Source organism: Chiloscyllium punctatum, chromosome 6 (genome assembly GCF_047496795.1).
Source record: "Chiloscyllium punctatum isolate Juve2018m chromosome 6, sChiPun1.3, whole genome shotgun sequence".
Lineage (NCBI taxonomy): Eukaryota > Metazoa > Chordata > Chondrichthyes > Orectolobiformes > Hemiscylliidae > Chiloscyllium > Chiloscyllium punctatum.
In genome coordinates this window covers 41,853,552-41,866,762 of record NC_092744.1, presented here as the reverse complement: position 1 = coordinate 41,866,762, position 13,211 = coordinate 41,853,552, and the positions used below count along the sequence as shown (strand labels likewise).

Genomic DNA, 13,211 nt, shown 5'->3' with positions numbered 1-13,211 from the left:
AAGAGGCCTAGAGGACTGAAAGTATGATGTTCAATACTGGAGTGAAATAAGTGATTGAGCAAGAATTCACAACTGGAAGGAGTGAAGTCTTTGGAAGGTTCTGGGGCTGGAAGTGATTATAGAAATAGAGAGGGGGCAAGGGAATGGATGAATTTAAAGACAAGTATGAAAAGTGGGGGCATTGAAGATATCGCAGTCGGCAGCAAACAAATGCAGAAGGTGGGTGGCCCACAACTTCTCTGCATTGTCAAATATATTAACTTTGCTACTGACAAAGCATCACCTTCACAACATCACCATGGCTCAAACTCAAATTCATGTCATGGAGTTGATCATTATACAGCAGAAAAGGCCACTTGTCAGCCAGAAACTATGAATGAGCAAGATAGACAAGTGATGCAAAACAACAATATTTGTGTGGATCATATATAAACTACAACATACATATACTCATGTAACTGGTAATCTTGAAACTTCCTATTTGTGTCTGGAATAAACTGTGCTATCAGTTCCAATAGAGGGTGGCTGCTCAAATACCTGTTCTGACTACTGAGTTGGTCTTGATTAATAAAATCTGGGTTTTGAGCCCATGACAGTCTTGCCAACAACTGCCTTATCTGCAACTGTGTGGTGACAGACTCAGACACTGCAGCACATGGCTGTACTTGTGTACTGACTAAAGTGGTGTCAACTGATGAAAGAAAGGAAGTACTTTGTACTGACTTCTCAGTTATATGCTCCTTTTCATCACTATCCCATTCAACTTTCCTGCAATTTGCTGCATGAGCACAGTCATGCTCAAGATGGACTCCTCCAACCTCTCTGCAACGATTGTGTGGTTGGAACACATACAATACACTAGAGTTTCTTTGCTGCTGTTTAAAAACAACCTGTTCATCAAAGATTCGCCAGGTATATCATCTGTTCCAGCAGAGCAGAGATTGGAGAATGCTGCACCCTCTAATGAAGAGTCTCTCTGAAGTCTTTGAGTTTATATTCTTCATAAATCCTGTGACCAAACAACCTCCAAGGACTGATCTCCTTGAGGAGTTGGTAAGACTGGCCTGTACCAGTTCCTGCAGGATAAGTGGAGGTCTTGTAGAATATTGGGTAAAAAAAAAGTCAGATCAAGTTAGGAATGTCTAAATCTACCATTATACCTGACCATATTTCACGCATTGTTGACAAGAGGTCAATACAATCCTGTTTCAATTGCGTATCTATTGTATTTAACTGTAAGCATGTGGTGGGCATTCACTGGTGTCTACAAAGTAACATAAATTGCAACTGCAGTTTGAAAATGTGTGTTTGTAATCAAGTAAGTAAATGTTTCAAAAAATGTTTAAAGTTAGGCAACTGTTATGTCCTGCTGACATTCAATTAGCATTTTGGAATATAGTGCTAGGCACTGAATGCATGAGTCATTGGTCACTTTCTAATACTTATCTACAAGTTGCCGCTTGGCAACAGCATCAGAAAGGACAACCTTAGTTTTCGCAAACTTCACATGTAGCTCTAACTCACTACTGCATCTTTCAATTCCTTCACAGGTGTTAAGTTGTGAAACAGTTTAGCCAACATCAAGTACTGATGATCAGAATTTCCTCCAATTAAACATTGGGAAGATTCATGTTATTGTCTCCAATTTCCCACTCACCAAATCCATCTCTCTCACTATCATCATTCTGAGAATGAGACCTCCTATTTCCAGGTTTGTAACATCACCCAATGTCACTATTGAGTTCATCTGCTGCTGAAACTCTGATTCATGCCTTCATTACCTATAGACCCAACTATTCTAACAAACTCTTGGCTGGTCTCCGACACTATAATCCCCCATGGGTGGCACAGATGTTCAATGGTTAGCGCTATTGCCTCACAATTCCAAGGAACCAGGTTTGATTGTACCCCTGGGTGACTATCTGGGGACTTTGCAAGTTCTCTCTGTGTATGTGTGGGGTTCCTTCAGGTGCTCCGGTTTCCTCCCACAGTCCAAAGATGTGCAGGGTAGGTGGATTGTCCAAGCTAAATTTCCTATAATGTCCAGGGATATGCAGGCAAAGTGGAGTAGCAAGGGGAAACACAGGGTTACATGGTTAGGGTAGGAAGTGGGTCCAGGTGGGATGCTCTCCGGAGGGTCAGAAATAAACTTCATGGGCCTGCTTCCACACTGTATGGATTATATAATTCGATGAGTTGGCACACAAAACACTGCTGCTTTTCTCTAAATTTGCAGTAAGTTCCATTCTCCCACTCTGTGTTTCCGACCTATAATGGCTACATGGTCGAAATGATTTTGAAGCAACTTGATTGTGAAATCCTTGTACTTATTTTCAAACCCCTGTAAGACCTCACCAACCCACTACCATCTCCTCAAGCCCTAGAACCCTCTGAGATATCTGTACTTTTCCAATTCTGGCCTATTAATCATCTTTGATTTTAATTGCTCCAAACTACTGGCCATGCTTAAATTTCATAAGCTCCAAGTTCTGGAGCACTCACTCTATATATATCCAACTCACCTTCTCCCTTTGAAAGGCTCTTTAAAATCTCTCTTTGACTATGCTTTTGATCATCAAAACTAATTTCCTCCATCTGGTGTCAGCTTTGTTTTATTGTGCTCCTATAAAAAACACTTTGCAACACTTCATTAAGGCTCTATAGAAAAAGTTGTTTTAGCGATGTTGATTTAATGACAGCAGTTGATTTCATCCATGATGTTTCACTCACTTCTGACTAATATCAATGGAGCTCAGTTTCATGTAACACACAGAGAAAATAATCTCAAGATAGATCTTGTTGTGATGATGATGAAAAAAGTTAAATATTATAGAAAGACAAAATCACAAAATACATGTGATTTATCTGAATTTTTAGAGACTGAAACTACAAGGAGAAGGATATGGAAGATATAGACTGGAGGGAAATAGATGGTGACATCTTGCAAAATGAATGTCTTGAAACGGGTAAAGGTGGATAAATCCCCAGGACCTGATCAGGTGTACCCTAGAACTCTGTGGGAAGCTAGAGAAGTGATTGCTGGGCATCTTGCTGAGATATTTAGTATCATCGATAGTCACAGGTGAGGTGCCAGAAGACTGGAGGTTGGATAACGTGGTGCCACTGTTTAAGAAGGGCGGTAAGGACAAGCCAGGGAACTACAAAACAGTGAGCCTGACGTCAGTGATGAGCAAGTTGTTGGAGGGAATCCTGAGGGACAGGATGTACATGTATTTGGAAAGGCAAGGACTGATTAGGGATAGTCAACATGGTTTTGTGCATGGGAAGTCATGTCTCACAAACTTGATTGAGTTTTTTGAAGAAGTAACAAAGAGGATTGATGAGGCCAGAGCGGTAGATGTGATCTATATGGACTTCAGTAAGGCGTTCGACAAGGTTCCCCATGGGAGACTGATTAGCAAGATTAGATCTCATGGAATACAGGGAGAACTAGCCATTTGGATTCAGAACTGGCTCAGAGGTAGAAGACAAGAGGGTGGTGGTGGAGGGTTATTTTTCAGACTGGAGGCCTGTGACCAATGCAGTGCCACAAGGATCGGTGCTGCGTCCTCTACTTTTTGTCATTTACATAAATGATTTGGATGCAAGCATAAGAGGTACAGTTAGTAAGTTTGCAGATGACACCAAAATTGGAGGTGTAGTGGACAGGGAAGAGTGTTACCTCAGATTACAACAGGATCTTGACCAGATTGGCCAATGGGCAGAGAAGTGGCAGATGGAGTTTAATTCAGATAAATGCGGGATGCTGCATTTTGGGAAAGCAAATCTTAGCAGGACTTATACACTTAATGGTAAGGTCCTAGGGAGTGTTGCTGATCAAAGAGACCTTGGAGTGCAGGCTCATAGCTCCTTGAAAGTGGAGTCGCAGGTAGATAGGATAGTGAAGGCGGCGTTTGGTATGCTTCCCTTTATTGGTCAGAGTATTGAGTACAGGAGTTGGGAGGTCATGTTGCAGCTGTACAGGACATTGGTTAGGTCACTGTTGGAATATTGCGTGCAGTTCTGGTCTCCTTCCTATCAGAAAGATGTTGTGAAACCTAAAAGGGTTCAGAAAATATTTACAAGGAGGTTACAAGGATTGGAGGATTTGAGCTATCGGGAGAGGCTGAACATGCTGGGACTGTTTTCCCTGGAGAGTTGGAGGCTGAGGGGTGACCTTAGAGAGGTTTACAAAATTATGAGGGGCATGCATAGAGTAAATAGGCAAAGTCTTTTCCTTGGGGTCAGGAGTCCAGAACTAGAGGACGTAGGTTTAGGGTGAGAGGGGAAAGATATTAAGGAGACCTATGGGGCAACTTTTTCACACAGAGGATAGTACGTGAGCTGCCAGAGGAAGTGGTGGAGGCTGGTACAATTGCAACATTTAAGAGACATTTGGATGGGTATATGAATCGGAAGGGTTTGGAGGGATATGGGCTGGGTACTGGCAGGTGGGATATCTGGTTGGCATGGACGGGTTGGACCAAAGGGTCTGTTTCCATGCTGTACATCTCTATGACTCTATAACTGTACTTAGAAAAATCTAACACACGGTGAAATGAACACATAATAGCAAATTTCCACATAAGGAAGAATTCCAACAGAAAAATGTAGTGCTATTCTCTGGTCTCAGGTTTAATATAAATACTTTCTTGACTAGCAGAAAGCACAGGAATTCTGCTGTGAACTTCACTCAGGGAAACACAAATCATGTAAATAAAATATACAATTAACTTACAGTTCTTGTAACTAGGTTGTCGAAATGGCTTTCCTTTAGAAAACACAATAGCCACAATGAGGTACTGAAAGCATGAAATAAAAAACACCGTAATATTTTCATAGTTCTTAATATTCTTTTCATCGTGAGGATATGTATCATTGTGCTCCAGCGTGAAGTTCAATTTTGACGAACTGCAGGCACTGAAATAAAACAGTAACAAATATATAACCTCTACAAAGCTTTTCAAAAAGAAATTAGTAATTCAGCATAGTGTAATCCAAATAATTTATCAATATCCCAACTCTGACTTTGATCATTTCATCAAGATGACTTTTTTCAGAATAACAGAAAGATCAATGAAATAGTTTAATCCAGATTCCAAACTGAAATTCTTAATGTTATTATTTACAACATCAGACAGGCGTAGGTGATGGCTGAGTGGTATTATCACTAGACTATTAATCCAGAAACTCAGCTAATATTCTGGGGACCCAGGTTTGAACTTTGTCACGACAGAAGGTGGAATTTGAATTCAATAAAAAAATCTGGTATCAAGAATCCACTGATCACCATGAAACCACTGTCAATTGTCAGAAAAACCAACTTCATTCACAAATATCATTCACAGAAGTAAATGTCATCCTCACCTGGTCTGGCCTACATGTGATTCCAAACCCACAGCAATGGGGTTGACTCTCTCTTACCTCTGAAAAGGCCTAGCAAGCCATTCAGTTGTATTAATTGCTAAGATAATCGCTAATCAAGTCTCAAAGAAATTAAACCGGAAGGATCACCTGGCATCGATCTAGACATGGAAAAAACCCATGGCAGAAACAGCCCTGTCAACCCTGCAAAGTACTCTTCACTAACATCTGGGGGCTCATACCAAAGTTGGGAGAGCTGTCTCACAGATTAGTCAGAGACAAAAAAAACTGCAGATGCTTGAATCCAAAGTAGACAGGCAGGAGGTTGGTAGAATACAGCAAGCCAGGCAGCTGGAGAAGTCAACATTTCAGGTGTAACCCTTCTTCAGGACTGGGGGTGGGTGTAGGGGGAGCTGCAGATAAAGGGGATGGTAGAGGCACGGTGGTGAAATGGGGATAGGTGAAGACAGATAGAGGGTACAAACTGGTATGTCAATGGGAGAAGTGAATCCGATTGGTGGCAGGGAGGAGTGGAAGGGAGGTGTAGGGGCTGGGAAGAGAGATTATTTGAAACAGATTAGTTGAGCAACAGCCAGAGGTAGCCATACTCACAGAATCATATCTTATAGACAATGTCCCAGACCACCATCACTATCCCTGAATAATGTCCTGTCTCACCGGTAGAACAGACCCAACAGAAGTGGCAGCACAGTGGTATACTGGGAGTCACTCTGAGTGTCTTCAACATTGACTCTGGATTCCATGAAATCTCATGGCTTCAGGTTAAACATGGTCAAGGAAACCTCCTGCTGATTACCATGTACCATCCTCCCTCACTGATGAATCAGTACTTCTCCATCTTGAACAACACTTTGAAGAAGCATTGAAGATGGCAAGGGCACAAAATGTACTTTGGGTGGAGGATTTCAATGTTCACCACCAAGAGTAGTTCGGCAGCAGTATTACAAATCAAGCTGGTTGGGTCCGAAAGGACATAGCTGCTAGACTGGGTCTGTGGCTGGTGGTGAAGAAATCAACAAGATGGAAAAACATACTTGACCTCAGCCTTACCAATCTGCCAGGTACAACTGGCCAAGGTAGTACCCAAGGTAGTGACCACCACACAATCCTTGTCGAGACTACATCCCACCTTCACATTGAAAATAACGGCCATCATGTTTTGTGGCACTATCACTATGCTAAATTGGACAGCCTTGGATCAGATCTAGCAACTCAAGACAGGACATCCATGAGGCACTGTCGGCCATCAAGGGCAGCAGAATTGTACTCCAGCATGATCTGTAACCTTATGGCTCAGCATATCTCTCACTCAACCATTACCATCAAGCCAGGGAATCAACCCTGGTTCAATGGAGAGTGTAGGAAGGTATGCCTGGAGCAGCACCAGGCATATTTGAAAATAAGGTATCAACTTGGTGAAGCCACCAAATAGGACTATTTGTATACCAAACAGCAAGTGATAGAGCTAAGTGATCCCACAACCAACGGATCAAATCTAAGTTCTGCAGTTCTGCCATATCCAGTCATGAATGGTAGTGGACAATTAAACAATTGACTGGAGAAGAATGCTCCACAAATATCCCCATCCTCAACAATGGAAGAGCCAAGAATATCAGTGCAAAAGAGAAAGCTTAAGCTTTCACAGCAACCTTCAGGCAGAAGTGCCTAGTGGATGATCCATCTCAGCCTCCCCCAATGGCACCAGCATTACACATCCCAGTCTGCAGCCAATTCCATTCACTCCACAAGAAACAGCTGGAGACACTGGATACTGGAACGGCTATGGGCCTTGGCAACACTCTGGCAATAGTACTGAAGACTTGTCCTCCAGAACCTGCCACTCCCCTAGTCAAGCTGTTCAAGAACACTTACAACACTGGTATCAACAATGTGACAATGTGGAAAATTGCCCAAGTATGTCTTGTACATTAAAAGCAGGGACAAATCCAACCCAGCCAATTACTGCACTAACAGTCTCCTCTCGCTCATGAGTAAAGTGATGGAAGGTGTCACCAGTAGTTCTATCAAACAGCACATGATCAGCAATAATCCGCTCAATGATTCCCAGTTTGGGTAGCACTGGGATCATTCAGCTCTGGACCTCATTACAGTCTTGGACAAGAAAGGTGAATTCCAGAGGTAAGATGACAGTGACAGCCCCTGACATGAAGGCTACATTCAACTGAGCATGGCATCAAGGAGCCCGAGCAAACCTGGAATCAATGGGTATCGGGGGCAAACTCTCCGGTGGTTGCAGTCATACCTGACACATAGAAAAATGTTTGTGGTTGTTGGAGGTCAGTTATCTCACTGCTAGGACATCTCTGCAGGAGTCCCTCAGAGTAGTGTCCTCAGCCCAACCATCTTCAGCTGCTTCATCAATGACCTTCCCTCCATCACAATGTCAGAAGAGGGGATGTTCACCAATGATTGCACAATGATCAGCACCATTCATGACTCCTCAAATTCTGAGATACCCAGATACTACAGATACTCAGATACTTCGGTGTTTAAATGTAACATGATCTGGAGAATATCCAGGTTTGGGCTGACAAGTGGCAAGTGACATTTATGCCACACAAATGCCAGACTATGCCCATCATGAATAAAAGACAAATCTAATTGCTTCCCCTTGGCATTCAACAGTGTTATCATCACTGAATTCCCGACTATCAACATCCTGGTGGTTATGATTGACTAGAAACTCAACTGGACTCACCAGATAAACACAGTGGCTACAAAAGCAGGTCAGAAGTTAGGAATAGTGTGGCGTGTAACTTACCCCCGACTCCTCAAAGCCTGTCCAAGATCGACAAGGCACAAATCAGGAGTGTGATGGAATACTCCCCACTTGCTTTGCCTTGATGAGTGCAACTTCAACAACACTCAAGAAGCTTGACACCATCCAGGACAAAGCAGCCTGCTTGATTGGCATCACATCCACAAGCATCCATTCCCTTTACCACCAATGCTCAGTAGCAGCAGTATGTATTATCTACAAAATGCACTGTAGAAATTCACAAAGATCCTCAGATATCACCTTCCAAACTCACAACAACTTACATCTAGAAAGATAAGGGCAGCAGACATATGGGAACACTACCACCTTGAAGATCCCTTCCTAGCCATTCACCATCCTGATTTGGAAATATATCGCCCTTCCTTCACTGTTGCTGGCTAAAAATCCTGAAATTTCCTCCCTGGTAGCATTGTGGATCAACCCATAGCAGATGGACTGCAGCGGTTCAAGAAGGCAGCTCACCACCACGTTCTCAAGGGCAACTAAGGATGGGCAGTAAATGCTGGCCAACTAGCAATGCCCACATTCCACAAATGAATCAAAAAAAAGAAATACTTCAGGCCCAAATGATTATCTCAAGTGTTAAATTGTTCAAATGCAGTAAGTAGATATCTTTGGCAGCCAAATGACACAATCACAAAACCAGGTCATGAAATTTCCTCCCAAAAATAAATGAGCTTTAGTTTCCATCCCAAATTGCTGTCCTTGCTGCAAATTTGTACAGAGTCAGTCATAGTGATATACAGCACGGAAACAGACTCTTCGGTCCAACTTGTCTTTGCCGACCAGATATCCCACCCCAATCTAGTCCCACCTGGCAGCACCCAGCGCAGATGTGCAAGCAACATTTAGACCATAAGACACAGGAGTGGAGCTGGAGCTGGACACGCTCCACTGTCAGTATGTCCTTCTTGAGGTGCGGGGCTCAAAATTGGACTCAATATTCTAAATAGGGCCTAACTAGAGCTTTATAAAGTCACAGTAGCACATTGCTGCTTTTATATTCCAATCGTCTTGAGATAAATGACAACATTACATTTGCTTTCTTAATCACGGACTCAACGTGCAAGTCAAGCTTTAGAGAATCTTGGACTAGCACTCTCAGATCCCTTTGTACTTTGACTTTATGAATTTTCTCACCATTTAGAAAATAGTCCATGCCTGTATTCTTCTTTCCAAAGTACAAGACCTCACAGTTGCTCACTTTGAAATTCATTAGCCATTTCCTGGACCACTCTCCTAAACTGTTTAAATCTTTCTGCAGCCTCCCCACCAGCGCAGTACTACCTGTCTGTCCACCTAACTTTGCATCATCGGCAAACTTCACCAGAATGCCTCCAATCCCTTCATCCAGATCACTAATATATAAAGTGAACAGCTGTGGCCCCAACAGTGAATCCCGCAGGACACCACTTGTCACTAGCTGCCATTATGAAAAAGAACCTATTATCCCAACCCTCTGCCTTGGGAGACGGTTGCCTTGGGATCTTTCAAGGACAGGGTCCTTGCTTTGCTTTGATGATAGCATGAATCCAAGTTCATGCATGTTAAGTATGAGATGGCTATTGTTGTATGAAACGTCATATCTGATTAGAACATTTCATTTTCATGAGGAAAGAACTAAAAGATGATAACTTTAAAAAGAATAAGAATAAAATGCTACTTTCATATTCTTAATTCTGAATAAAACTTGAAACCCCTGCTGGTTCACATACTATTCTCCTGTAACTTGCAATTGCAAATCCAGTAAGTTTAGACTGATGTCTTCTGATTTCTCAGTTAGTGAATTTAATAAACCTGTACAGACCAGCAAGGAAGAGGTTAATTTCCTATTAATCTTAGGTAAGTCAAGGAATGTTAGCAGTGACGCTCTCCATGTTCCTAGATTAGAGGAGAAAATTCCCTGAAGAGTTGCACTCTTGATCACAATTAAAACTTCCAAGCAGATGTGTGCATTTACTATCAAATACTCAAAGTACCATAAAGCAACTGGTGCCTTTGGAACAGCAATGCAATCCTGGATCCTTTTTACGAAAATATATCACTTGAAGAAATGCAATTGTTTTTGAACTTACTCAGAATTTGGAGTCCATACTTCATACCAGGTTTGTTGCTTCACCAGAAGAAATCCTGTTGTCTGGAACACAGCACTGATAACAATTTGAGACAGTACTGAAAATATCAGTGAAGCAGAGATTAGGCCGGATGGCAGTTTCTGTGGATCAAGATCTTTCCATGCAGCATTCAGACTCACTAAATGAAAACAAGAACAATATATTTCCTATACAGTTGTGAAGGAAACAACTCACAATTATGTGAGAAAAAACATTTTTTTGTGATTTAATCAATTAGAATTCCTTTCCGATACTTTTTTTTCCCTCTACAGTGCAAAATGGATATCAATGACCCTGTTGAACAAATCCTTTGATAAATTATAGATGGGACACAAGTTTACCCATGGTCATTTCATCTAAATAAGACAATTTATGAAAAATCATACAGTAATTACAAATGAGAATAGTAATTCAGCTTACCTTGGTTCTGCCATCTAAAGTAGCCCTAAAGATTCCCAATTCCACATTATTATAATTTATGGTGGTTATAAGATTATCATAGATTGGGACTGAAACTTTAAACTGAAGGTAATTGAAGAGGCTTATGTGAATTGCTGAATTTGCCTCTCAGTATATCTGGGTTATTTAACCTTTAAAAATCGAAGTAAGACTCAGATTATTTTCATGAGAGGACAGTGCCACTTAAAGACAATGCAGCAATTTCTAAAGTCTACAAGGTATTGTAATTATAAAATTGTAAAAGTTACACTGTAAACTATTCCTTCACTTCTAAAGGTGAAATGATGTTGGGATCAAAGATAACTGATTAGCACTTTTACTTAAATAAAAAGGGCAGAGTGAGTTATTTTGAGATCAGATTATAGGCTTCCCTATATTGGATCCTAAAGTAGAAATTATCACAGAGACACACAATTGCAGCTTCGACTTGTGAGATCTGCAGCTAAATGAGAAGTATAGCATTTGAGATGGAATTGGCTAGTCCTGCACCTACAGCATAGAAAATGCTGGTTCTTATCGTTTACCAACCAGAAAGTAGAGATGCTCTTGCACTTGGTTTAAAGACCAAGTTTGTGAGAAGTTTAGAGAGGCTGTTAGATAATCTAACTTGAAGCTGGAGGAAAATATCCAGAGAGGCTTTCAGTGTTATACTGATTAATTGTTAAACAATTCTCCAGTATTTGCTTCTACTGCTACATGAAACTCCATTCAATGTACTGTTCAGTCTATGAAATAAGAATTCTCTTTTGATTTTTGCTAATTTGAACCTTTGGTGTCTTGTTCTATTCTTGGCAATTTAAATTAAGCTTCTGCATTCATTACCTTCCATACCATATTCTATCTTTTATACTTCTGTTAGAATGCTTTGGTTATTTATTTCAAATGGTGCCATGGTCTCTATTACCTCAGCCCATAGGGCAGGTGAGGATCCTGATTTTACATCTCAACTGACACACAAGCACACTGTAGTACAAAACTAATGTCTCAACCAATTTCCTTTTGTGCTCAAGTGGGACTTTATCCAGCATTTTATTACTCGTGTCAAATTACAGACCATTGATTCATTTTAAATAATAGAAATCTAATTTTATTTGAAATGTGTCTACTGAAATGATGCCAACACCAAAGAATATACATATGTACATGAATATATGTATGAATATACATATATACATACCAGTGTGGTCCAGCCCAACTGATTACCAGTTTCTCATCCATATAATTAAAATCACAATAAAATATTGGAGTTTACAACACATTCAATAAAAAAAGATGTTGGTAAGTCATGCACATTCATCAAAATATGTACTAAAGTTATAAGTACATAGTTCTCATCGACTTCACCACACAACACAAGCTATTAGATAGAACACAACACTAGACATATTTTGATAAACATGTTGCTTCAACAGTCTCAACACTCACTTGTAAAGACAATGGATAGAATGATAGCCAAGTCGATGAAAAGAAACTGTAAATCTCCAAGATTACTGAGTATCTATAAAGGGTTAGAAAGGACAATTATATAATATATAAAATCAAAACTAATACCAAAGAAAAGTACTTGTACCTATTTTGAACTTAACAAGTTTACACGAACAAATTATTGCTTAAAGTTAACTTAAAATAAAACAAATACTTACAGAATACAGTAAGGTAACAGTTAGGTACTGGATTATACTATACAGCGCCATGAACTTGAAAACACAGAATGATGTCATCAAAGCTGCTCTTCCTTCCCTGTTTGACATAAAATAAAGTTTTATCTTCAACTAAATAGTTCAAAAAGAAAATCATCTTAATTTAGATTCATTTTTGCAACTCCAATTACAGGCTACAGAAATTTACTACAGTCATTCATCACTAAATAATAAGACCATAAGAAATAGGAGCCAATTGGCTTCTCAAGCTAACTCTGCCACTCAATAAGATTGCGGCTGATAATACAAGTAAAATAGTTATATTTAGCATACCATGTTGTGAGTATCTACATACTAATTATTTAAATGTGTAATCTAGCAAATTATGCTTTCAAATGTATACTAGAATGGAAGATAGCATCACTTTTGAGGTTTACGTTAGCAGAAGGATTAAGTTAACACTACAACATGAAACAATGAAAATCACCTTGTTTGCTACGTAATAAGACTCAGACACAAGTTTGTTTGCATTAAACATGTAGACAATAGGACTGCTCACAATCAGATTCAGATGCCTGAACCATTCAGGTGATGTAGAGTAATATACCTACAGATATAGTTTCCCATGTCATCGCAGTGTGCTGATGTCTCCACAATCTCACTTAGCAAAGTTAGGTGAGGGCAGATGTACATCTTGGGAAAGGAAGAGATGAAGGACTCAGTGGCATTCTCCAATGAGGTACAGAATGACAATGGTCATTTAGTGAGAGGAAGGAGGTAGGGCAGTGGCTGACAGATGTGAAAACTTTACTG

The 13,211-nt window shown here is 40.4% G+C and overlaps 1 protein-coding gene across 3 annotated transcripts in view; it reads right to left on the bottom strand.

Annotated features, from left to right (window-relative positions):
• Positions 1-13,211, bottom strand: part of atp13a3 (ATPase 13A3) — a 162,060-nt gene that overhangs the window by 19,598 nt on the left and 129,251 nt on the right. For all 3 annotated transcript variants that reach the window (XM_072572532.1, XM_072572533.1, XM_072572531.1), the window contains exons 26-29: positions 12,402-12,498; positions 12,184-12,256; positions 10,261-10,438; positions 4,739-4,920 (exon numbers count right to left, since the gene is read on the bottom strand). In XM_072572532.1, coding sequence (XP_072428633.1) covers positions 4,739-4,920; positions 10,261-10,438; positions 12,184-12,256; positions 12,402-12,498 — 530 coding nt within the window. The remainder of the gene's footprint in view (positions 1-4,738; positions 4,921-10,260; positions 10,439-12,183; positions 12,257-12,401; positions 12,499-13,211) is intronic.